Source organism: Apteryx rowi, unplaced genomic scaffold, assembly GCF_003343035.1.
Source record: "Apteryx rowi isolate R43461 unplaced genomic scaffold, aptRow1 scaffold_89, whole genome shotgun sequence".
NCBI classification, from domain to species: domain Eukaryota; kingdom Metazoa; phylum Chordata; class Aves; order Apterygiformes; family Apterygidae; genus Apteryx; species Apteryx rowi.
In genome coordinates, this window is record NW_020451193.1 from 1503241 (window position 1) to 1529313 (window position 26073).

At 35.0% G+C, this 26073-nt stretch overlaps 1 protein-coding gene across 5 annotated transcripts; it reads left to right on the forward strand.

The window, feature by feature from the left end:
* The first annotated feature begins 37 nt into the window (after nucleotides 1-37).
* DNAJC10 (DnaJ heat shock protein family (Hsp40) member C10) lies at nucleotides 38-25668 on the forward strand. 5 transcript variants are annotated; one of them, XM_026090989.1, is made up of 23 exons: nucleotides 41-174; nucleotides 514-880; nucleotides 3087-3252; nucleotides 5109-5159; nucleotides 6653-6735; nucleotides 6943-7074; nucleotides 7972-8065; nucleotides 8296-8373; nucleotides 10557-10600; nucleotides 10953-11090; nucleotides 12233-12322; nucleotides 13053-13166; nucleotides 14080-14194; nucleotides 15934-16061; nucleotides 16336-16452; nucleotides 17591-17692; nucleotides 18739-18894; nucleotides 20289-20422; nucleotides 21075-21128; nucleotides 21525-21672; nucleotides 22493-22612; nucleotides 23810-23926; nucleotides 24507-25668. In XM_026090989.1, exons 2-23 carry the CDS (start codon nucleotides 680-682, stop codon nucleotides 24516-24518), a joined length of 2394 nt encoding a protein of 797 aa, XP_025946774.1. In that variant the 5' UTR covers nucleotides 41-174; nucleotides 514-679; the 3' UTR covers nucleotides 24519-25668. The 5 variants fall into 5 exon arrangements, with proteins under 5 accessions (XP_025946772.1, XP_025946774.1, XP_025946775.1 ...); XM_026090990.1 differs by lacking the exons at nucleotides 41-174; nucleotides 24507-25668 and adding exons at nucleotides 1215-2343; nucleotides 2482-2623 and having other exon boundaries at nucleotides 797-880; nucleotides 23810-24498; XM_026090988.1 differs by lacking the exons at nucleotides 41-174; nucleotides 24507-25668 and adding exons at nucleotides 1215-1795; nucleotides 2482-2623 and having other exon boundaries at nucleotides 797-880; nucleotides 23810-24498.
* The last annotated feature ends 405 nt before the right edge of the window (nucleotides 25669-26073 follow it).

Genomic DNA, 26073 nt, shown 5'->3' on the forward strand with positions numbered 1-26073 from the left:
GGGACGGGGCGGCGCGGCGCAGCCGCCGGGTACTTGCGGGAGGCCCCGCCGTGCGACTGGTGCGGCCCGGCCGTGGGGGCCGCTTTAACCGCACCGCACCGTCCCGTCCCGTCCCGTCCCGTCCGGTCCCGTCGGCAGGCTGTGTCCGGGCGGCCCCTGCCCCTGCCGTGCAAGGTAGGTTTGCAGGAGAAGTGAGCAGCAATAAATAAATACATATATATATATATACACATATACACGTTCTTACGTAGTGTAAGTGTTCAGCATTTCATGTAATTCGGTGCTCCCCACTTACGTCAAGCTTTGCACTTTTGCAGTTGCCTCATTCGACAGCACAGAAAATACGGAGATTGTTCTGTTAATTGTGTGGCCTTCGAAAGGCGAGTAATTAGTTATCAGGAAACTTAACGTTCTTGTGCAGTCTGCAAAACCTGGTAACGTGCTTCTTTCCTAACGTGCTTATTAAATAAGTTGGAACATGTGTTTAATGGCTTTTCCCCTGCTTTTTTATAGATTGTAACTTTTACAAGATTGGTGACATGAAGTAGGACAACCAGAATTTTGAAGAACTCTGTCATAAATACAGCTATACTTCTCTTCTACACGTTAGGAGATTTCTTGGCGACTCTTCTCAAAGCCTGCTCAGGCCAGAACCTGCGAACTTTCCAAAAACTTCATAATGGAGTTCCTATTATCCAAAGGAGATTGTATTAGATATTTCAAAAGATCTTTATTAGTAGTTTTAGTATGTCTAATAGTTCTTGTGTGCACTGATCAGGACTATTATAGTTTACTTGGAGTATCCAAAGAAGCAAGCAGTAGAGAAATCAGACAAGCTTTCAAGAAACTGGCATTAAAGTTACACCCTGATAAAAATCAGGTAAGTTACTTCTTTAACAAGTCAGTATTGTTGGATTAAACAAAAAGTCTTTTTACTTTATCTAAAGTGTTTGTTTGTTGATTTAAAACATATTTGAAGTACTGTAACCACCCGATACATGGTTCAGCTCAAATTATCTGCAGAGAAAATTTACAAAAAGGGTTAGATCGGTAATATATTGTTGTATTGAGTTTAGGCCATATTGAATTGCTGTAGTAAAAAGAAAAGTAAGATCGTTTAAGTCTTAATCATATTTTTATGAACAGAAGAATAATTTATGTCTGTACCGCATTATGTTTCCAATAATCTGATGGGTTTGTCTCTTTCTGTTTAGCTGTTACTTACTGTTCCACTCCCATGAAGTCTCATCTAAACAGCAAACGCTAGACTGTACTGAGACATCAATCTCCAAGTACTGAATAGGACAAAGCAAAAATTCTGGGACTGCCTAGGCATAATGAGGGAGGGGAATAAGGAGCCATAGAATGACTAGAGAGAGAAGATTGGGAACAGTTCAGTGTAGTCTGGGATACCATATTTTCCAAAAGATGATGAAATCATTTTTTAAATTTAATTTTCATGAATTTTTCTCAAGATTTTCTGAAATAATCAGAAATTCACGGGAAATATGAGGGTTCTGATCATTAAATATATGTGCAGCTGAATGTGCACAGAGCCCTAGAAGACRGTATTCCATGTGCCTGCACAGGGCACATTGAAGCATCTGAAGTGCTAACATTTTTGCAATGGATTTAAACATTAGAAAGCTCAAAGAGAAAAACATCAGACAAACTCTGTAGTGTGAAACAAGGAAGTAAATACGTGTTTGAAGAAATTAAGTATGGAACCCTGGACTACCTGCTGAGGAGTATGTTTCAGGATGCCTCTTCTTCCTCCCTCTCCTTTTTCTAGAAGGTGCATGAGATTGTCCATAGATTAACTCGGTGGGAACTGATACACACCCTGTAATGAAGTAGTCAAATGTCAACAAAGTTAGAAATACGAACTTGCAGGCATTAACTGGTTATAATTTCCTTATGTTGATACCTTCAAAATATTAATATTTCAGATCAGATTCTGTAGTTTCCAAGGTTTGCAAATACTACTAAAATACCACTACTGAAGATTTTTTAACAGATTATTTTCAACATTACAGATGGCATAGAGGAGATGAAGCAATTACACAAATTCAATAATGTTAACTTATTCCATATGCCTCTATACAAATAGATCAAGAATCCTTTAAAAAAGTGTCTTTTTGAAACAAATTTTTAAGCAGACACTAAAAGGGTGGGAGAGTGCTATGGATTTTGCTCACCACAATTACACTGCACCGGCTCAGGATCAAAACTGCAGTTCAAAATGTGGTTGCAGATACTTTACTGTTCTAATACTGAAGCTACCTACAACCAAAATGCTGTTTAAATAAGTAAGGAGGCTGCTACAGTGTAAGATCAGAAGGGGTGAGTCTGTCTTTATAGCAGAGGTTTTCAAATTGGGGATAAGAAGGGGTTCTGGGGGAAGTAGGAAAGCTCACAAGGAAAATGGTAAAGCTTTACTCAAATATTCTTCTTTTCATTCCTTGTCACTTGCAAAACAAGATACATTATATCAGGACACAAGATAGTGGGGGAAAAACAGGGAACGCACTTCTGCAAGTCTATGGCTCTTATACCAGAAGAACTCAGCGAATCTACTGCTTCCAGAAGTACAAGATATCTTCATCGGAGAGATAAACTGATGGTATTTTACCTGTTGTAAGAAGCAGGACTCCTGCTGTATTTGGATGTATAGTCACACATGCTTTGTTATAATAATCTTTTTAAGATAATACAACCTGTAGAGAAAAGTTAATCCATAAGGAGAGGGAAACAAAAAAACAGTTGGGAGAGTGCTCATTTAAAGGACAGGGATCACTAGAGAATGTTACAGCCAGCTGTATCTCTGAGCAGTCCACTTTGTATTTCAGTTGGTATCTTAGTGAGGGTGAGCAAATGAGCAGAAGACGTCTCTGGCTTTAGGTCCTTTGGGCTCTTGAGGAAAACATTACTGTAGTTTGTTTGGAGACTACTCCATAATGCAAGCTTACACCAAGAGACAACAGACATCTTTGACAGGGATACAAAAATATTTCCAAAGATTAATTTCTCAGCAGTATATGTACAATACAGTTTATCAGTTACTAATTGTAGTTTTCCTTTAATAGAATGATCCAAATGCACATGAAAATTTTTTGAAAATAAATAGAGCATATGAAGTACTTAAAGATGAAGATCTACGGAAGAAGTATGATAAATATGGAGAGAAGGGTCTTGAGGATCAGCAGCAGGGAGGTCGTTACGAAAGCTGGAACTTTTATCGCTATGATTTTGGTAAGTTATGATGCATGTTTGTGATTTCCTTAAAACAGTCATGAGTAAATGCAATATTCAGATTTATGCCAGTTCTTTTTACACATTTCTTGTGTAGCCTTTCTCCAGATTTCTGCCTCCTCTGTTGTTCTCCTGTAGCTGTCATTTTCTATTGACCCAGCTTTTTATTTACCCTTTTAATGGCTATCCAAAAAACACCAACAGTGTAATAATCTATTTATCTAGCATTTTGTTCCTTCTGTTTACTCTTTTCTTTTCTGATCACCTAACTTTTTCTGTGGTTTTAAAAAAGGCAGCCTTTTTTTAAATTCCAGTGTTAATGTTTCATCAGTATTCATTTTAACTCTTTAATGCCAGAAGACTTTTTTTGTTTATTTTCCATTGACTTTTTGTGCTTCAAAGCAGTCTCAAGTGGATTTTGAGAGGAATTTTTGCCCTCTCAAGCCCATTTTATAAACAGATACATCATTAGAGATCAGTAAAGCTGTAACAGAAAATGAAAACATAGTAATAGAATCATACCTAAAATGATTTTGAGACAAATTATTTACTGTTTGTCTTAACAATTGTTTAGATAGTTGTAGGAAACTGGCAGGGATGAACTGTTCGCAGAGCTACTGTAACAAAAGATAACTAAATTAGAGCTGAGGAACATGGTTTGACTGGTGTGAAAAAGCAAGCTGAAATGAACCTCCACTTTGGCAAAACAGGCAAAGCCAGCAGGCAAACAATGTATATATTTCTTCTAAATGCTTTGCATTTTTTTGGTGTAGTCTGATGTAAGATGTCCCAGTCTCTATAAAATTAAGGTCAGTACAAATTGAGACTAAATAAACCAGAGGCAACTGTCACAGAAGAATGGGAATTGCCCTAGAACTTCTTCAACTAAACAGATCTAAGAAAATTTCTGTCTGAAGTTGCGTTGCTTGATTGAGAAACAATATCCTTGAACTTCTATTAAGCAGTCATTTGGAGTATGTATATCTATTTTATATATATGTGTGTGTAATATACTACRTGTAATATAAAAAACAGTAATAAAAAAGTGTCTCGTCAACTGTGGAAATTAATTTCTCTTGTTATTTATTTGTATTTAATCGCTGAACTCCTCAGGTGAAATGGAATCTCACCATGTTAGGTATTCTGTAACAGTAGTAGTATAATATCGTGCTGCTTAATAGTATTTTTGGTATCCCTGTACTGTCTTGCTTGAGTACTCAAAGTAGTTGACCATTTTTAAATGACATTCTAGGTAGGATTGTTCAGTTTTTAGGAGACCTGTCTTTCTTACCTTTATTCTATGCATTTTCTTCCAGTGCATACACATGTTCTGTTAGTGAAACAGTTTGTGGCTGAAAGAGCTTTATGATCTAGTTTAGATAACCAGAGGTTGGGAGAGGAAGTGAAAGCTTCCAGACGTTACATATAGCGCTCTCACTGACGTGGTGCCTAGAACTGAAGCTTCTTCATTTTTAATCTGTCAACCTCATTTTTAATCTGGCAACTGCTATTCCTAATACTTCTGCTGTAATACCTTACTTATCTCATAAATAAACCGTGTCTTGATGTAAAGTGATAGTTTAACTTCTTTGCTTGCTCAGTGATTAATCTACTAAAACACCGAAAGAACTGATGGGAAGTTCTGTAGTGTGAGGGCGTGGAACTTCACATGAGACTAAACTAAGATTACATATTACTAAATTAATGCAGTTTTGTTGTGAAAACTAGCTCTGCCAGCTTGCTATTGCAATTTAAGTGTACTGTCCTCAGTTTTCTGTCTTGTAAACAAGATTATAGTTTGAATCTTTATTTTAAAGATGGCAAAAATAAAAAGCAACTGTCAATTTTTTTGATAGGCATTTATGATGATGATCCTGAAATTATAACGTTGGATAGAGGAGAATTTGGTAAGTTTTAAATAGCTATCTATTTGCCAATATATCAATGCAGAGTAACAGTTTTTGCATTCTGATCTGTATACCACATATATCTATTACATATCTGTCAAAAATCTGTCAGAACATCATCTTCAGGTGAGACAAGCAAAACCAAAAAACCCTTGACACTTCCTGGCAAATGCCGGTTAGCAAATAGATCGGTATCAACAAACAGTTTAGATTAAGTTTGAAAGATATTTTGTGAGACCTAGTAAGAGGAAATATTTCACTTAAAATTTTGTTTGCCCTATTTATCATCGCTCTTTTGCAGTCTCTGTTGTCACCATAAGTTTCTGGTTAGGCAATTCAGTCAGTTGCAATTGAACTTCTGATTGTCTAAAAATGCAGTTGATAGAATTTCCTTTCTATTATATTCCTATTTGTTTTTCTGAAGTGAAAACTAGATAATTGTGTCTTGCAGAAGAGGTTGAAGGAAGTTGACATCAGATATTGAAAATATAGCTAAAAAACAAGGTCTGGAAAGATAACACTTTCATTGAGTCCATCCAGTTTTTTCTTCTCTTCTAAAAGTCATAGCTAAGAATTTTATAATTAAAAGAGACTAGAGAGAAATGTCATTATCTTTTGTGTCATGTTCATCTGTATTTTGAGTGTAGTTTCCTTTGTACAGACTGGATCTACAAGCTGAGCTAGTTTTGCAGAGTGTTCTAATCACAGAAGCTCATGATGTTCTGTATGTGAACTTGGGCTTCCTTGGTTAATTGGTTTGCAGAATGTACCTGTTCCTTAGTGTCCTTGTTTGTGATGACTTTTTAAATATAGGCAAATACAACTTACAAAATTCACTATAAAAATTTATGCCCAAAAATGGAGAGACTGAAAGCCATGTAATTCAAGCTGATTACGTGTGTGTGTGTGTGTGTGTATATGTATATATATGCATGTTTACTTTTAGTAGCGAGCTTATTTCTTTATGCTTTCCTTGGCTTCTCTAGTAAGTATTTTCTTTCATTTTAAATGACATTTTCAAGTGTTAGACAGGGAGTCTRCATAAAACAGATGGCCTGGTGGAACCCAGCAAAAAAGTATAGCAATTATAAGGAAATGGAACATTCTATTGGGTATAAATGGTTTAGTACTTGTATTTTGTTTTTAAGGTAACCAAACTTACACTATCAAAAATACCAGTGAGGTTAATCTGTAAAGGGTATTTTTAAAGTTTTGCTTCTTTAGTAGCTCAATTAATAGAAGTAAACAGATGTTGAGAATTAAGCTGCTGATATCCTTTCCAGTATGATTTTCATGTGCTTGCCTACACCAGCAAGTATATGCAAGTGGGATGCAATCTTTATCCCATGTGAGTTACTGTTATTAACTTATCTAATACATAAAGAAATATTTAATTCAGCTTTTGGGGAAAAATATAGTAAAAATGTGCATTCTAGATACAGCTACATTGTAGATATACATTACTTTTATACAATTTTCTTCTTTCAATCTAGATGCTGCTGTTAACTCTGGGGAGCTGTGGTTTGTGAATTTTTATTCTCCTCGATGTTCCCACTGCCATGAGTTAGCACCTACGGTATGTATGTACAGCAAGTGAATTAAGGCTGAAAACACAGTTCAACAGCATTGGTTTTAGTCAGCATAAAACTTGATCAGGTGGATTTCTATGCTGAAGCTGAAACCTAAGATAACAATTCAAGATGCCAGGAGTAAAACATACTAATTTTTCGTAATTTCTTTATAGGAAAATTATCCAGTTTTCTTTTTTCTTTTTTTTTTCTAGTGGAGAGAGTTTGCTAAAGAGATGGATGGAGTAATACGCATTGGAGCTGTCAACTGTGGAGATAATAGAATGCTTTGTCGAATTAAAGGGATTAACAGTTATCCTAGTCTGCATGTTTTCAAAACTGGAATGGTGAGTGATAAAACTTTAAACATTTTCAGAAAGATTGAAATCTGGAAGACTATTTCTTTAAATACTTGTTCAATCATAGATCTCCATATAAAGATTATCTTTTCATTTGACTAACTTCCTTTTAACAAATTAGCTTTTTTTTTTTCTTCCTTCACCTTGGTTAAATTAATTTAGGCATTTTCACTTTGATTCAATTTGTAAAGCAGTTAACCTCAAAAATAGATGCCTGCTTTATAAAGTGTTTTTTTCGAATCGTTCTACCATGCAGCATATCATTTCCGATGTAAGTAGATATTTTCAGCTATGGTACTGTTGCAAAGCAGTGAGTCTAAGTGCTTGAACAGCCTAAATAGTTTCTATCACAGTGTTAGAATGGAGTTTTCAGATACAAAGAATAGTCTGCGTTTTGAATCTAAGTAATATGGCTGTGTACCTAAAGAAACTTGGCATTTGGTTCCGCAAGAATTCTTCTGCAGTAGCAATGTTACGTACTTCATGCTTTATACCTGCCTGTTGAGAATTAAATAGTAATGCCAGGGGTGGTATACAAATCACCTTTGAATAGTTAGGTACATTTTGACAGTGATAAGCCCTGAGAGGTTGAAAGAGAGATTGTGCAAACACTAAATGGACTGATGCAAGCAATTTTATTGCTATTTAAATAGAAATGTAATTAATGGGAGTTGGTGTTTCTAAGGTTTTATTATCCTTGTGTTGCTGGACTTGAGAAGGGGATTGCATGTTACAAAATTCAAATCAAGATTAAATTCCAAACATCCCACTGTGGGAGGGAGAGAACAGTTAGAGCTAGGTTTTTTGTTGGAGTCCAACATTGCATAAGTGCTGGTATTAACAACACTAGTATATTTTATAAATTTTATTTTTTGTCCTTTGTAGCAACCAGTGAAATATTACGGAGACAGGTCAAAAGAAAGTTTAAAGAACTTTGCTATGCAATATGTTACAAGCACAGTCACTGAGTTATGGGCAGGTAATGTTAATGTATTTTCTTTGTCGTCTTTTTTTTTTTAACGTTGTTTTTACAATATAAAAGATGGCAGAAACTGTATACAAAATTGAATCTGTCAACTGTTGCGAAGTGTTGTCTTTGAGATAAAAAGTATTTACTGTAATTTTGCTAATACAAAACCTTCCTGTTTCATAGTTATATTTAAATATATGAAACCAGTCAGAAACTTAAACAAGTTGTTTCACTCTTAGGGAACTTTGTTAATGCCATTGAAACTTCGTTTGCTTCTGGTGTTGGTTGGCTGATCACTTTCTGTGCTGAACGTGGAGGTAGGTGTATTATATACCTTTCAAATAAGGCAAACAGGAAGCTAATGCTTCTATTGATAAAGGCATAATCCCTCTTGCTTTCCTCTTGAATTAAGTTCATCAAGATCTTATAAGACAATCACAGTATGTGGACTGTGGGTCATATAAGTTCCGTTTTAGAGGCAGTTTGGCCAAAGGACATTAATAGAAAGATTATCCTATTGTGCTTCTGTAATGTCACGTGAGTCACTAAAATGGCACAAAAGCGTAACGCCTTCAGGAAGGAAACTGGCAGAAAAGGCCTCTGACTTCAGTTTCCAGCTCGGGCTCAAATGACAAATATTGCATAGGTGCATATCATCTTGTCATGATACCTGGGTAGAAGGAGGAATGCATTTCCCGCTTAAACCACCACTCACCAAAAGTTGGCTAGATAGTCTCTCAAGACTACTAGTAAAAATTCCTTTTTGTAATGTGATTTTACATCTGATAGCCAGTCTGTATCTGATGCTCACTTAGTTTGTAAAAGCACAGAGTTGTTGGGCTTTGGGTTTTTTTTTGTTTTTTCCTAATAAGTCAATGTATTTTGGAGTGGACGACATTTGGCCCCCTAATGTTTCTAGAAGAGATGAATTTACGTAGTCAATTAGACAATTAACAGTGTTATCTGAACTGTTAGATAACTTTTTTAGAGCAAGTGCATGAGGCTGGGATGTGTATTTTCCATATAGACAATATAATACACTACAGAATCAAAATCAACCATTTTATGACTTTCCACATATTATTTTAGGATTTTTAGTATTATAGTACAAATATATGTTGTGTGTGTGTGTGTGTGTGTGTGTGTGTGTATATATATATACACATACAGCAACTGTGATCAAATGTTAAAATTGTGAAGCACCATAAAAATTTTTTGAAAATGAAAAATATCTAACCAATTCTTAGAGTCACTCCTGTGCTGAAAATTGAAGAAACCGTAGTAAGATCAATGAGCTTTCTTGGAAGATTAGCCAATGAGGAGATTGATACTATGCAAGAACAGTACTTAAACCAATAACATTAGCTAATACAGAAGCATCACTGTATCACTGAATATGGCATTTACCTGAGTAATACCTGAGCTTTGCCAGTAGTTTAGCTTGCGTTTTCATTACATGTTAAGATTTTAGCGGATTTTCTTAGGTTTTAGTCCCAGTGATCTTTTTGGTCTGAAACCAGTCATCACACTTGCTTGCCACTTCTTCAGATGGTTTGTGAAAGGAAAGAGATATCACTTTGAAAGCTTTCTAAACATTTCTTGATTGCTGCTAATTGAATAGAAAGATGTTGGCTAATGTCTATAAAACAAGTCATAAGTTAGGATTGGACATAGTAATTATCTGTTCCCACTGATTTCATGACAAAGTTTAGATTTGGATTGTTTCTGTAGTTTGTCACCAACTTTATTGGGAACAGTATTGCATACTGAATGTGATAAAGTTGCCTTAGTTTGCTGGTAGAGCTAAGGGAATTTGCTACACCTTTGACAAATAAAGATTTCTCTCTCTTATGAAGAGACCTTTGTTCTGTGAAGTAAATAACCACAGTTCCAGTCTTGGATTTACATTTGTTCATTGTTTGATTTCAACTTGTAACCCTTTTGTCATTAAGATTTCAACTTTGGTCCGGTTAAAGTGATGTTGCTGCATCTTGTTATTCCAGAAAAAAATCTGCATCAGGAGGTAACTGTTCAGACTATGTCTGGATGGGTATTAGAACATATGATGTGTTTACTATAGTGAGTAATTACTATTTGAAACATAAGAAATTAATATTTCCATTGAAATCTCATTCCATGACAGTATGTAGATGAATTTTTTTTACTTTTTTTTGTTGTTTTTTTACATTGATTCATGTAAGAAGACATTTTAAAGGTCAGTCTTAGTAAAGCAAACAATATTTTTAAAATGAGAATTCTGTGTTGATGAATCAATGGAATAGTTCTCAAGCAATTTTAACTTACAGTAGACAATAATCAAGTGCTGGTTACTAGATGTTACTACTGTGAGTCATTGAAATGCTGGATAATAGCCAGGAAACAGGCCTTTTGAAATGGTCATCTCTGTAGGGAGGAAGAGGATAATTCTAAACAAGAGTAGGTTTAGTGAATTAGTAATTTGAAGTTTTATGTTTGTAAATAAATTATTTTTGTTTTGCAGATTGTTTGAGTTACCAAACACGCCTAAAGCTTGCTGGCATGTTGGTAAGCAGCGTTTCACTTGAAAACATTACCTGTTATATTTAAAACAAAAAAACAGAAATGAAAGCATGAAGTTGTAATCAAAACCCTCACTGACTTCAGCGGAACCAAGACTTCACCCATTAGCTTTTGGAAATGTCAAATATTTTTAATTAATAGCTATTGGAATAGCAGTAAATTTTTAAATAATTTTATAAAATGTGAGTGAATTAATACTAATTGTTGAATTATGATGTGAAGTCTCCTCCTTCCATTTTCTAAATGTAGTATATAATTGCTTGTGTTGGATTTTCAGAACTACTTCTGAACCTGAATTTGAAAATACTGTTTTTTCTTTTTTGCTGTTTTATTACAGGAAGGTCTTGTTAATGTAGGCTGGATGGACTGTGGCACCCAGGGTGAGCTTTGTGATAATTTAGATATCTCATCTAGTACTACAGCATACTTTCCACCTGGAGCCACCTTAAGTAACAAAGAGAAAGGAGGTGTTTTGGTACGAGTTGCTTCTAAACAGTTCTGTATTTAGATAAAATGTGATGACAATGACAGAGTGATACATAAATAACTAACAGTTTGATTATATAAAGCTGAATAGGTGCTTTTTTTTTTCTTATTTCTTCTAAGCTTCTATACACGGGTATGTGTTTACGTCCCTCTTAGTTTCTAAGGCAGTGACCCCCCGTGGTGTTCCCCAGCTTGCTGGTGCCCTGGTAGGGTGAACAGGAGCATGTGCGGTAGCAGCAGCCGCCTGTAGGTTCTGCCCAGCTGCCTCCTCAGGAGCCTCCCTGAGCAGCTCTGGGAATCCAGAGGGTGGGATGCGCTTTGTGACAACCCCAAGAACTAGTCCAGAAGCTGCTGCCCAGTTATCCTGGGCAGGCTTGGGAGTTTTGCCATGCACTTGCAAATTTTATTTCAGAAGGAACATGTCCCAGGTATCACAGCTTTGAGAAATACTGCTCTAAACAGAGTACTGACATATATGTGATAAAGTGCTCCTACGCTGTCTGTTGGTATGGATTATATTATTCCTCTCTTTTCTACTATTGCAACCTCCTCCTACATTTGTGTGGTAGTTTTAACTAACTTAATTGTTGGGAGAAATTTCTCAGTTTGAAGCATGGCTTGTTCCTTCATTGTCACTACTGTCATCTATGTCCTCTAAAGGAGAAAATTAAACTTGCAACCTACAAACTTTCAACCTTGTAACCTACCAACTTTGAGTTATGGATCCCTATTCATTCTTAATTTTTACAAATTACTGAAACTTAGAAATCTGTACAGTGCAATTAGGGAAGGCCTGAAAACTGGGTTTGAAATCTTGTAAACTGGATTTGTAGAACTTGATTTTGAGGTTTGATTTTGAGACTTATTTTTAGGACTCGTTTTGACAAAATATGATATCTTAAGTTTAATATTATGGGAAAACAAGCTCAAGAGTATTCTGAGGATGATGTTTGTGAAATTCTATATATGAAAAAGAAGTCAATCAAATACCATGTTATTAACTGTACTCTTCAGTTGATGGAAAGGAACTAATCAGAATAATTCCTCTGACAATTTGAATACTTGTCATCAACAATCAGGTTGATGTTTATATGTTCCTTATAATAAATAGAGCTTGACTTTCCTTTCTAGTTTCTTAACTCCTTGGATGCCAGAGAAATATATCAAGAAGTAATGCAGCATCTGCCAGACTTTGAAATTATCTCTGCAGCATCATTAGAGGTGAGTTTTTAAAAATACGTTGTCTCTAAATCATATATTTTTATATTTTTCATCAATTATTACTTTTATGTTTTCAAATCCTGTTGGTACAGTAACCTAGTATTTCTCTAGCTGACAATGATTTTTTTTTTTTTCTCTAGCCAAAATTGCTTAACACTGTTTATCTACATGTGCTTTTATATTTTAGCACAAGAACAAAAGTGGGAGAACAGATGGATASATAGATAGTTTTTTTTTTTTCTAGTGAATTTTGTTTTAAATGTACTGTGTCAGTAATATAGGAAAGAAAAAATATTTGTTTATGTATGCTAAGTTACATATGAACTGAATTTCATTCACCTCGACTGGCTTAGTATTGTTTCACTATATTAGAAGTCATAATAGTGTGTCATGTCTTGGAAAAAAAAGGACAGGTCTTATGACACTTGAAGCACTGGCAGTTAGCAGCTTCATCTGCAGTAGGAAAGGTAAATGGAAACAAAAATTAGAGAGTACCATGCAGCTGGTTTGTTTTCAGATTTTTTCCTTTTCACCGTTTATGATATGGCAGAACAAAGTTTAGTTGAAGGACTATTATAGTGAAAGAGTTTTTGTTGGTTAGGGAAGGGTCGCTTAGGGATCAGCTGAATAATTGGACATTTGCCTTTCTAAAAAATTACAGGAATTTATAAATTGATAGAAATTAGAAATAATATTTTCTGTCTCTTCCCCCCCCCCCCCCCATTTTAAGGACCGTCTGGCTCATCACCGATGGTTGCTTTTCTTCCAGTTTGGGGAGAGTGACAAATCAAGTGTACAGGAATTTAAAAAACTGAACTTTCTACTTAAAGATGAACATATTCAGGTGCGTTAACCTCCATTTGCATTCGGAAAACAAGTCAATACGTTGTTCCTTATTATTAGCTGTTATTACCACCTGCCACTTCTGGTATTGGAAGAGATACAATATGCTATGGTAGAGCCAGAGTAATGCTTTTAATTTAAAGCAGGCAGTGAAGTTTGTCATACAGTTTAAATAACTCAAAAGTAGTTAGGAAAGACTGTCTTCTAAATCTCTGTCATAGGAAATGTACTGCAGATCCCATTCAGTTAACAATTACAAGTGTGCGGCATGTTTGATAGATGGCTGCACCAGTCAAAGGAACCAACAGCATTTGAAAATAATGGCTGTGCTCAAGATTTATCCTGTTCTGACATTTGCAGTTAATTATAAAAAAAMCATTATGCTTCAACATCAAATTGATGTATGTGAAACTGTATTTTAACTATTCAAAAAATCCTATAAATGTTATCTTGAAAATGTTCTTAATAAAAAGAAACTAAATTTAAACTTTTAGATGTAATTCAAAGTTTGTGTTAGAGACACATGGACCGTGGTATTCTCTAATCTATGGATTTCAACAGAATTGTTGCATTGACTAGAAGAATTTCAGTATATTTATTTTAGATGTCTTTTTGCTTCCTCATTATATTATTTGGAGAAAAAAAAAAAGGGATTCTTCAAGGTTTTATTCCCTGTTCTGGCCTTTAAATTAAGAATTAGCAGAACAACCTAATAGAGCTGTGATAATAGTTTTCCTCAAACATCACAGTCATAAGATTGTCTTAAGACCTTTGTTATTTATAAAAGACTACTACTTTTTCACTTTCTTTTACCTTTTGGTTTTAAATGTATCCCAACTTATACTGCCTTCCAGGATATGTTAATCTGTATAAATTGGGATGCCTTTATTAAAATAGTGCTGTCTGTTAAATAGGTTGGCAAGTTTGACTGCCTTTCCTCACCAACCATCTGCAATAAACTATATGTCTATCAGCCATGTCTAGCAGTCTTCAAAGGAAAAGGAACTGAAGATTATGAAATTCATTATGGTAAGGGAAACCTTAACAAGTTTAAACAATTACACAATCACTTTGAGGTGACATTATCTTTGGCAAACTGCATTTGCTTTACAAAAGAACAGCTTTTGTAATTTTTTTTTTTTTCTTTTTGGTATGCAGTCTTCAGATATGTATTTTTGTCTTTGCTATCCCATCTGTTTCAAAGGTGTTTCATGTCCTTTGAATAAGAAAGAAACGTCCAAAGCTTATCAGGACAGCTTCTGCTTTGGGTAGGATAACCGAAGAATGCTGTAAGGCACATCCTTTTTAGTGGCTTAATGCTGCTTATTCAGTGCTGTCAACTTGAGAAACTTGCATTTGATTTCATATGTCCCTGCACGAAAACTAATTCTTTGTTTTGTTGATTGCGCATCCAAGAAAATCTATATTGAGATTTTACCACATATACTGTTTTCAGAAATACTAATTTGGTTCTAGGTAAGGTTATGTTACTATGTTACCATGTCCCTCTGAAGGATTCAAAAATGTCAGTGCAAAAAGAAGAGACTAATACAGAACTGTAGCAAGCAACAATCAGTGTAGCTCCAGAATGTGGCACAAGGCACTTATGCAAGACAAGGTTCTGAATTTTCAACCTCTGAAGTATTAGAAACGTAGCTTGCAAGAAATTAAAGCAAAAATCTCAGTATTGTAATAAAGAAGAAAGAAAAGTTTTTTTGACTCACCAGAAAAATCAGTCATATTTTAAAGGACAAAGATGATCCTGTAAATCCAATGTTTGCTGTCAGGTAAAGCCTTATATAGTCTCTGTAATTCCACTGCTGCAGATTCAGATTCTTTTTCAAGAAGCCAGGAAAGTGTCATGTACATATAACATTTCTAGAACTTCTCGTAATGGCTTAAGATTACAACCACACAAAAGAAATACCTTAGACTACAAATACATATGTTCTTTTCTGAATGGCTTGTTTTACTGTTTACAAAATAGATGGCATCTACAAGTTTTGCCAACAGTCATCTCACTTCAATGTTTATAATATTTTAATATGAGAAAGGGTCAGGCATTTTTATATGCTGTGTCAAAGGGCTTCAACAGTTTAAAAACTGAGAGCAATAATAAATCTTAATAAGTCTTTGTGCAGTGACTTCACATTTGGTTACCTTGAAGCTTTTTACACTCCATTAATTTCAAGACACAGACTCCCATATCTGCTGACAAATATGTATATGAAGGGTATGAAGAGACTTGATCTCTGACCACTGAAGCTGTGTCAACAAGAACTTCATTTACACCTGAAAAGCTGTGATTTATCAATACAATTTGTTTTGCTTGAAGTTTTTACTATGTCACTACCTTTGCCAAGGCAAATGTATCAAGGGTAGTAATTTCTTAATTCCAACAAATACTAGTAGGCTGGTAAAACAGCCAGTAGTCTAGTCACAGAAACATTCTCTGTGAAGGATGCTTGTGTTATATTTTGTCCTGGATGAAACATTTATTTGGCTAATGTCAGTTAAATATCCAGTTTAATATTTAGCTAAATAACAGGTATTGCTTAGAGACAGTACGTCTTACCTATGTACCTTCAGACAGTTTAATGCCATCTTCTTGAGTGAAGGTGAGGCAATACCCACTCAATTTATTTAAGCAGGCCTTGTTTAAAGGTCAGTAAAGGAAACTGAAGGACTCCCACTGCTGTCAGTGAGCTTTTGAATAAGACTTCTCATAGGGAAAAATAAAGTTTCATTTCTACATTGTCGTTTTGAAGGAAAGAAGATCTTATATGACATTGTTGCATTTGCCAAAGAGAGTGTAAACTCTCACGTTATCACATTGGGGCCTCAGAATTTTCCTGACAAAGAGAAGGAACCGTGGCTTGTGGATTTCTTTGCACCAGTAAGTATTTAATATCTACATTTCCCTTTATCTAAAAACTGTTTTGTAACTATGTAGCAAAATACTAGCAATAGCTTGAAAGTCTCCTTCAGCATCATGAGACAGCATTGTGATTTCTCAGTCCTCGATGCAGTAGTTCCTAGATTGTTGTGTGGTTGTTGTCTTTAGTGGAACCTATTATCAAAGCAACAGTTATTCATCACARCCAACTCACATTCTCCTGAGAGCCAACTGCAGGGAAAGCAAATGTGCTTATTCGTATTTTGTTTTCTAGTGGTGTCCTCCTTGTCGAGCTTTGTTACCAGAACTGAGAAAAGCATCAAAACATCTTTATGGTCAGCTTAAATTTGGAACATTAGACTGTACTGTCCATGAAGGGCTTTGCAACATGGTAAGCTGTAGGAGTTTAAAAAATTGTTTTGAAGAATTTTGCTTTCTTACAATTCTTGGGTTTTGTTCGTTTGTTTTAGTGTCAATGACAGAAACAAGGGTCTCATATCAAGAGGTTTTTTTGAAGTTTGAAGGCATAAACTACACAATTTCTACAGATAATTCATAAATGCATGATAAAGGTCAAATTTTGTTCTGGTCTCGTAGTGCTTTTGGAACACTGTGAAAATGGTCAGAATTGAATCTTTTTCTTTTTTTTTCTTTCTTTCTTGTTTTTTAAGAGAAAAATGAATTGAAACAGACCCAGAAAGTTTTTTCTAGTCAGTATATACATATATATATATATATACATGCATTCATTTTTTTTCTTCACATAGAAGGATGAAAACAGTAAAATACTTAAAAACACAAGATTTATGTTGATGTAATACATTTTGAAGATGTCCACAAAACCACTTTTATTTCAGTTTACCCTGACTGGCTTTGGTTTTTGTTTTGTAAGGCTTAAGAAATGCAGAATCAATTTCAAAGTAAAAGAAAGTGTATTATTTATTAGTTTACATTTATTGGAAAAATATAGTAATGGAACTAAAAAGAGATTTTTAAAATCTTTCCCAATTTTCCATGTTTAAATTTGCTTAGCCTTTGCTTCAGTTGATTTAACTTGTTAGAAATTATTACTTTTCCAGAATTTCAGAAAATACATTTTGGCAGCATTGCTGCAGCTGCACATTTTCTTGTTCTTAAGAATCTCTCAACATTAGAATATTTGTATTTATGTTAAAAATGTAAATGTCTTAAAACACATAAAAAATTGGTAAAGGAAAAACTTTTTAAGTTTTATTTACATGTGCTCACACACTGTAGAATTCTAGTCATGGCGGCATCTGCATTTAATATCAAACAATACAGTTGTTCATACAGTACAGTGTCTCCACTTGAAGACTGGGAATAGCCACCCTTAAAGTTTTTAAGTTAAGGCTTAGAAGGACTGTGAATTAATTTCTGTAATTGTGGAGAATGACAAAAGATGTATCGCGTGTTTTTTATGTTCAGGACAAACTTCATGATCTCTGAATACAATTGGTATTTTTTCCATTCCAATTTTTTGCAATTTCTCTTATTGTCTCTTTTGTTAGCATAACATTCGAGCTTATCCAACAACAGTTGTGTTCAATCAGTCTGATGTTCATGAATATGAAGGACATCATTCTGCTGAGCAGATCTTGGAGTTTATAGAGGTACGTGAATTACAAGCCTGTTGCAGTTATGTTCTATATGCAGCTTATGTCCACAAACGTGTTCTTTAGATGCAAAAGAGTCTAAGCTAATTTTTAATTAATTACACTAGTGAGAAGGAGTGATGAAATCTTGTGAGGAAGAAGTGATCCTGCAACTGTCAGTCTGGGACTTGAAACCCAGTAGATTTATTTTGCTACTCTGTCATGCAATTTCTTTGAGATAATTAGCAAATCACTTAAGATATCTTTCCAATCTGCAAAATACTACTACTGATTCCTACCTCATAGGGAGGATAAAGGAATTAAAAAGATATTGTGGTGAAAATGCTCACATACACATCTTGACATAGGAGGGGTTTCATATTTTCTTAAGTTAACTTGCTGCCCTCCACACTTCTCATCTGTTCCTCAAACTTTGTTAACTCCTAGTAGTGCAAGTTATTGGTACTCATCACTGTTACTACTTGACTTCTCATGCTCATCTTTCCTCCAGCATTCATGTTCTTTCACTGGTAGATCCACGCTGTGAGGAGACTGTTCATTCTCTCAGGCAGTCCCTAAACAGCAACCACAATAGCACATGCAGGAACAGGCAGAGATAGCCTTTTTCAAAAAAAAATATATATATATATATTTTTTAGACAATGTTCAGAGGCCCCTAGTGCACCTTAAGCATTCATCTGCTTTCCAGACTCATGGCTGAGTCTTACAACCCCCGTTCTTGCCAGCTGAGCTGTTTCATTCCTCTTACAGAAGCGAACAGAAGTGAAGCTTTCTTCCCTCTATAGAGAAAAGGCAAAAAATCTCCCTTTTGCAATCTGGGTGTACGTTTTTAATAGCTCTTCGCAGCAGATTAGGCATATGACTGTCAGGCTGACTGTATGACTTTTCATCCTTTTCTGCCTTTCAGTGGTGTGGATCTCCCCTTCCACAGCAGCAAACCAATTTCACTAAGATAGATGTTCTCAGCATTTTGTATGCAATGGCACTAGCTAGGGATAACATATTGTTACAAAGTATGTATCTATAAGCTGTCTTTGCTTTAGGATCTTAGGAATCCATCAGTGGTCTCCCTAACACCAGAGACATTCATTGAATTAGTTAAGAGAAGAAAACGAGAGGAAACGTGGATGGTTGATTTCTACGCTCCATGGTGTGGGCCTTGCCAGGCTTTAATGCCAGAATGGAAAAAAATGGCCAGGGTAAATAGCATTCGAATGTTTTTCTGCTTCTGTATCCTGTTAATTCGAATCATTGAGACTGTACATCTGCTGTCTTAGAGAATTGTCAATGAAATAGACTGGTGATTAATATTATTTACAAAATAGGGAATTCCTACCTGACAGTTTTATATTGTTTCAGATACAGAGTGGTTGTTTGGGTTGGTTGTTGTTTAAGGTTCAGTATATTGATATCGTAATCCAATTTTTCTATTGATACAAGTGTGTTTTCCAACTTCTGAGAAGGTTAAGAGTAACTTCCCTTGAAGCTTAACACTTTATGTAAATAGCACCTCTGCATTTGTTTAAAACAAGACCTCAGAGCTTAAAAGAAAGAAAATTTATCCACAAATTGGATRAGAATTGGTTGAAATAATCTGCCACTTTATCCTCAGTATGATCATTAGTCACTTTTAAGATTGCTTTAGACCTTGATGAAATCTCTGCTTTTAATTTCAAATTAAAGGAATTTGATATTACCCATCTAAATTATTTCCTACGTTATTGGGTTGTTTTCTGAAATCTTGTTTTCTTCACTGAAAGTAAATAAATACCAAATTCCATAGACTTTAAGACTGATAGTCAGCTGAATTACACATATTTCAGTAAGCAATTGGTAAGGGGGTATTTTTTTGTTTGTTTGGCAAGGTCACTAGCTTTCCCTCACCTTCAAAGGTAATGTTACATGGGGCTGACAACCCTATGGGTTTTCCTGGGCATGTTTCCAGGAGTTTGAACTGGAAGCTTTGGACAAAAACTGTGGGCTTTGGAAACCAGTCCAGGACTTKCAGACATTTAGAACTCACTCAGACTAGGAGCACTTTCTGGGATTCTGTATTCTGGTCAAATGTCTGTAAGGTATTATCAGCTCTATAGTACACATTCAATAATCATCACCTCCTCCGCACATGAACTGAGGAGGTGGTCTGGGCCTCTGCAACGAATCAGACTGGCCTACACTGCACTATGCCAGTGCAGAAGGACTAAAATCCAGGATGTGTCTTAACTACTGAGCCTGCGATATGAAACAAGTACATTTTTTGTCTTGGAATCCTACATGATAATATGGTAGTCCTTATACTAAATAACCACACTTGTGTGAACCCGTGCGGCAGTGTACAYGCCTCATGAGCCATGTACGCACACCTCATACTAAAATGTGTATACTGAGTAACATATGAGCATGGTGGGAGTGCACGAGTGGGTGATTCCCATTAAATACCAATGATCCAATTACTGCAAAGAGGAAAGCCATGTGATAATCTTGACTTGTTGTTTTTTCCCAAACTAAGTGTTTAAGACTTGAATTCTGAAATATTACTGAAATTATGGTATTATTGATTAGCATGTTTGATTGTAGTTTTTTTCTTTTTTAGATGTTAAATGGATTGATCAGTGTAGGCAGTGTGGATTGTCAAAAATATTATTCTTTCTGTCAACAAGAAAGTATTCGGGGATATCCTGAAATAAGACTCTTTCCTCAAAAATCAAACACAGCTCAACACTACTAGTAAGTACTTTAAGTTTGGAAGATGTTATGTGGAACAAAATGAATTTACATGTTTTGCTGTATATAAAAGGTTGGGGAAGTAGTATCTTGTGTTCATCAAAGCTGTTAAAACAGGCTTTTGTGACATTGTTGTCTTAGACATTGACTTTGTTACTTTGAACCAGTGCGATTTTATTTCATCATTTCAGTTAAGTTCAACTGAGACTGTCTCAGGGACCTTGGTTTTTATTGCTTTTTATTTAAGGATTGCCAGTTTTCTAAGTTCAGTAACCTGCTAAAGAAGATGATGCAAGTCAAATAATATAAAAATATTATTAGGTCTGATTCACTGCAATTTCATCTTTAGAGAACCGAGGGATATAGCCATTCTGTTGTCCTCACAGGCAACAGCCTGCTAATACCATTGCAAAAATTGTAAAGATCTTCTAGTCCTTAATTCTGTGTCTTTGGATTATATGAATGAGGCTCTTATTTATTCAGACTTGAAAACAAAGTGGTTTCTCCAACTGGTAGAAATAGTCTAAAATATAGGCATTTAAATTCATTATTTATTTCATCATCGCCACTTTACAGAGTTTGTTTTTTTTCCCCCAAACACAATTCAAACCTGCTGTATAACTGGGTTTTTGTTCTGTTTATATTCTTTTCATAGCAGCTACAATGGTTGGCACAGAGATTCGTATTCACTGAGAGGCTGGGCACTGGGGTGAGTTACTGCATTAAACTTTGTTCATAAACTGCTCACATAGTTTCCTTGCTAAGAGAAATTAATATCCAAAAGCTATGTAAGTCAAGGATTAGAAATGCTCGGGTGTAYGTATTCCTTCATGTAGGATCTGTTAAAGTCTCCACATCTTTTAACTCAAACTTTAAAATTATGGAGAAATAGCATACTTCTTACAGTCCACTCATTTCCTGAAGACCAGATTATTATTTGGTCTACCATTTAAAAATAATTCTTTTATACTACAAACTGTAAAGCAGGGATTCCCAGAATATTAATAATAATCCTTAATTTCAGAAAATTTTGCAGACCTTAAATGGAATTTGGGTATATTTAGAGTTTTGAGTGCATTATGATCATTTTTCCCCCTTTCCACAGATATTTACCACAAGTTTCTGTAGACCTTACTCCTCAGAGTTTCATAGAAAAAGTTTTGAATGGAAAAGATCACTGGGTCATTGATTTTTATGCACCTTGGTGTGGACCTTGCCAAAATTTTGCTCCTGAATTTGAGATCCTCGCCAGGGTAGGTTTTTAACTATATTAATGGATTGCTTCTGTCTAATCATAATGCTTATGATACACAGGATCGCATTCATCAGCACTTTATTTCTTAGCAGTCAGCCAGAAATCACGTACCCCTTTTTATCTACAGAAGACTAGAGCTATAATATTTCAGTTTTTAAATGCCTAACTGATGATTTCTAGGTTTATGTTACACGTTTCACCATGATTTTTAAGTTTGAGGCATAATCTTTAATTCACCTTTAGTTTGTAATTCATCTTTGAGGTAAGCAAGTATTGTCCTTTTCATACAGCAAAAAATTTAATACAGAATGGCAACCTCAAAAGTGATGATAGCAAGTTTCTTCTCATTTTTTAGACAAATTTATTCCTTATTTTCATACTAGTCTGCTGTAATTTTATAACTGAYGCATCAAAATCCTTAATAGCCCACACCAATCATATTTTCAAAGTAGCTAAGATATGGGAGTCTAATTCTAATTGGAAGTCAGTATTTGCCAGTCAGTCTTTGCCAGTCTCTCACAGAGGTGCACACACATAGGCCCTCTTCTGAGACAGTCTTCAGCTTGGAATGGGCTTGCCTTTACAATGTGGGATGCTTTGCTCTGAAATCAACTAGGAGTGCTCCGCTGCGCTCCTGATGACTTCTGATACAAGGTTAACACTTTCAGAAGCAAGCAAAGGATTACTCTGAGTTACTTCAAGCAACGGKTTTTTTTTGTTGTTTATTTTTAGCAGCACTGCTTGTTTATTTAAGTTATTTGCTTATAGTCAGCCATGGAAACTTGGAGTTTGTTTCTAATAAGCATGTTTCTTTTTAGACCATGAAAGGAAAAGTAAAAGCTGGAAAAGTAGACTGTCAGATGTATGCTCAGACTTGTCAAACTGCTGATATCAGAGCCTACCCTACTGTTAAGTTTTACCCCTACCAAGGAACAAAGGTAAAGTGTCCCCTTTGTGTACAACAGTGAGGTGGTACTGTTACTACGTGGATTTCATTTCATATTTAAGGGTTAGGAGAAACTATTTCTATAGCATATAAAAGTATGTTATATAGATATTAACTTCAGTAGATAAATTGTTATAATCAATTTCAGTAATATAGTTAAAATAGTAGGACGATGGTACAGTAATATTGTTTTACCAAAAAAGAGTGAATTGCAAATTAATAGTGCAGTAAATAAAATGTGGACTTAGCAGGAACTAGGTTTTAATTTTGCAGGAATCTCATGTGCTAAAATGTTCTTTAGCCATCACCAGCAGCCACAAATTCATTTTGGCTCAGGAGAAATATTCTTTCAACATAAAGCATTTCACTATAATTTTGACTTTAAATATTATTTTTTACAAAATAGAAAATTGAAGCAAAGGGTTTAGTTGTGCTCTATCACGCAAAAAAGACAAACCTTATCAAAAACACTTCAATTTTAAATGACTTTGTGTTGAAATCACAATTTCCTATTAACAACATCCAAACAGTTCTAGATCACCCTTATTCTTGTAAAACAATTGACTGCTGTTAAATTTCAAGAGTGTTACAGTTACCTTTCTGATTGCATTTATTAATGCTGAAGCAAAAGTATTCAATGCACTCTAATAGTTAAGCCAATTCTTTTAATTCTACTTTTTTTTTTTTAACTGAATCTGTTCTGGGAAATATTAATACCTGATTTCAGAAATCCTTCCTCATACAATCCCATGAAATTTAATGAGATTTTTCTATGTTAAGAATAATGCCTTTTTCAGTCAGTTGCTCACATTAGCAACCCACATTGACAGATTTGGTGAACATTGATTATAAAGTAACAAACTTTGCTATCTACAGGAAATACTTAATTGAACAAATGTGATGGAATTATAACTAATTACTTCAGGTTTCATTAACTTTAAATATCAAGACAAAATTTGTGTAGCTTTGAAAACTAGCAGCTAAGAGCAGTTCTTACTACGAAGGGAATTACTATTGTGGAAGTGGAGACAAAAATATATTTATGAATCATAAATCAACTTACCCAAACCATCTTCTGTCTCCTGGTATTCCTCCTGAGTTTTATCTGAAAGTAAGCATATTATTTTCTATTCACTGGATAGCACAAATAATATACTACACCATTTAAGTTCTCTTTATTATTTTCAAGAAAAATGTTCTCGGGGAACATATGGACAGCAGAGATGCAAAAGGTATTGCTGATCTTTTGAATAAAAAGTTAGAAGCAATTCAAAATAAAGGAAAACGAAAAAAATCTAGAAATAAGGTAAGAATTCTTATTATCTGGTATTCTGCAAAGATTGATATTAAGTTAAAGAATAGCCATTTAAAACAATGTTAGCCTTTGTTTTTTATGAAATATTAAACACCATATCTTCAAACAGTACCAGGCAGGTTTTATTTCCAGTCTTGTTTTCGTTACTTGTACTTCATCAAACCCAACTCTCCAAGTCCACAGACGTAGCAGAGCGTAGTGCACTTGCAACATCAATTATGGCAAGACTTAACAGAATTTATAGATGACCATGGGACAGCTGCCATATGGAAGAATGGTTGAGATGCAGTGTACCTTAGGTGTAATCCTTAGACTAGACTTAGTAAGCAGGCAGCAAAATATAGAGGCATATTAGTTCAAGACTTGAATTGTCATGTTATCTCACAGAGAAGATATTAATACACAGCTGTTAAGAAGTATGCTGAATTCTATTAAAGAAATGTTTGACCAGCTGGGATGTTAAAGTAATACTACAGAAAATTTAGAATCAGTGGTACACAGAAATAACATTTTGAAAGATTTTTATTTGTTCTTTCAGAATAACTTTTAATTCTGATTTTCTTATCACCAGGATGAACTCTGAGTGGTATTGGAGATGGATAAGATTCAAAATACTCTGAAGCTGTGAATATAGAAGATACCATGAGGAAAATGCAAAGTTAGATTACATTCATGACAGGACAAAAGAAATGAAGACTAGTTTGAGTTCTTGGGCATACGGGACTGCCTGTATGAATTCTACTAAACTGGGGGGAGATGAAAGCATTTGGTTTTGGTGGAGGCATTCAAAGTACCTGCAAATGAACTCTGCGTGTCCCTCTTCTGATATACCAACTATCTTCTTCCTAATCAAGCACTGGGGCTGACCAGAATGGGGACTGTATCACTTTTACCTACCACTTTAGTACCTTATTTTGTTCTGTCTTTTTCCAAAYACTTTTTGAATGTGGCACTCAGCCTGTGGCTGAATATGCAGTCAAAGCGCTCTGCAATGCAGAAGCATAATGAGGGATTGTCTATTTGAAAGACAAACAATTTTACCTGATAATAATTCTGCTTTGGGGTTGTGTTGTTGTCTAGTCAATTGCTAAGAAATAAAACCAACAAGTGGTAGCAGGATAGGTTTATTCAGTTGCATCGCTCCTGCCCGTGAGTAGTGTCCTTGAAAAATATTTCTATATTGTAGCACTGGTGGTGGTGCCAGAATGACTAGAATTTGAAGAGCTTCTCTTGGTTGTTTGGTTTGGGTTTTTTTTGGTTTCTTTTTTAAATAATCAATGAAATAAATCAAGGACTTCAAACTCAGTGTATTCTTGACTTTCGAAGTTTGAACTATACCACAGAAGCATCTGCATAAGTTATTAGCTTGTAATATATTATTACTATTCAGTGTCTCTTTAAGTAAAAATATATTCTGTGGACATATTTAACCTCTCTTGGTTTTGCACTGTTGCTTTCTCCGCACACGTTTTGGTGTTTTTTTAAATCATCTTTTGGCCAGTAAGATAGCAAGTACCTTTTGTCATTTAAAATGGACGCTACATTACAATGTCTCCTCATACATCTTAATGTAATTCCCACTCTTTTTGTCTATTGAGAAGCTATGAACAATATTACCCTAAAAAATTGTGTGGCATTTACTGAAGACAACCGTCTGCTGTATGTAGAAGTTCTACTTAAAAAAATATATATTTTTTTTTCAATAAAAGGCTCCTGAGAACTTGTCAGATGGACTCTTCTCACCCCTCTCCATGTGTTTAGATTTGGCATCAGTAGTCACTGTAGTGTGTGTATTACAAATTCCTAAATACGCTGTTATCCCCAAGTGATTACTTTATGAAGAAGGCAGGAAAAAAAAAACTAAAAAGAAGAGATTCTTGTAACTTTCAGGCATTCAGAAAAGAGGATGTATTGCATCTGGGGGTTTTTTGGGGGGAGGAGGGGAGTTGTTTTTTTAATCAAGTAGACCCTCCCACACCAAATCAAACCTCAAATTCAATCATGGTCTAAAAAGAAAACCTATACATTTGTGACTTCATTACAAGCTATTGTTTGATAAGCTATTGAATGTATGTGCCCACCTCCTACCTTCTCCTTGGTGAAGGATGTCACAGTTACATGTTCTTGGATCCTACTCT

Coding starts and splice junctions, on each gene's coding strand:
- DNAJC10 (XM_026090987.1), top strand. CDS start 680: ATGGAGTTCCTATTATCCAAAGGAGATTGTATTAGATATTTCAAAAGA. Junction 17,693..18,738: donor AGATCTTGGAGTTTATAGAG/GTACGTGAATTA, acceptor TCTTTGCTTTAG/GATCTTAGGAATCCATCAGT. Junction 21,129..21,524: donor CTGAGAGGCTGGGCACTGGG/GTGAGTTACTGC, acceptor CCCTTTCCACAG/ATATTTACCACAAGTTTCTG.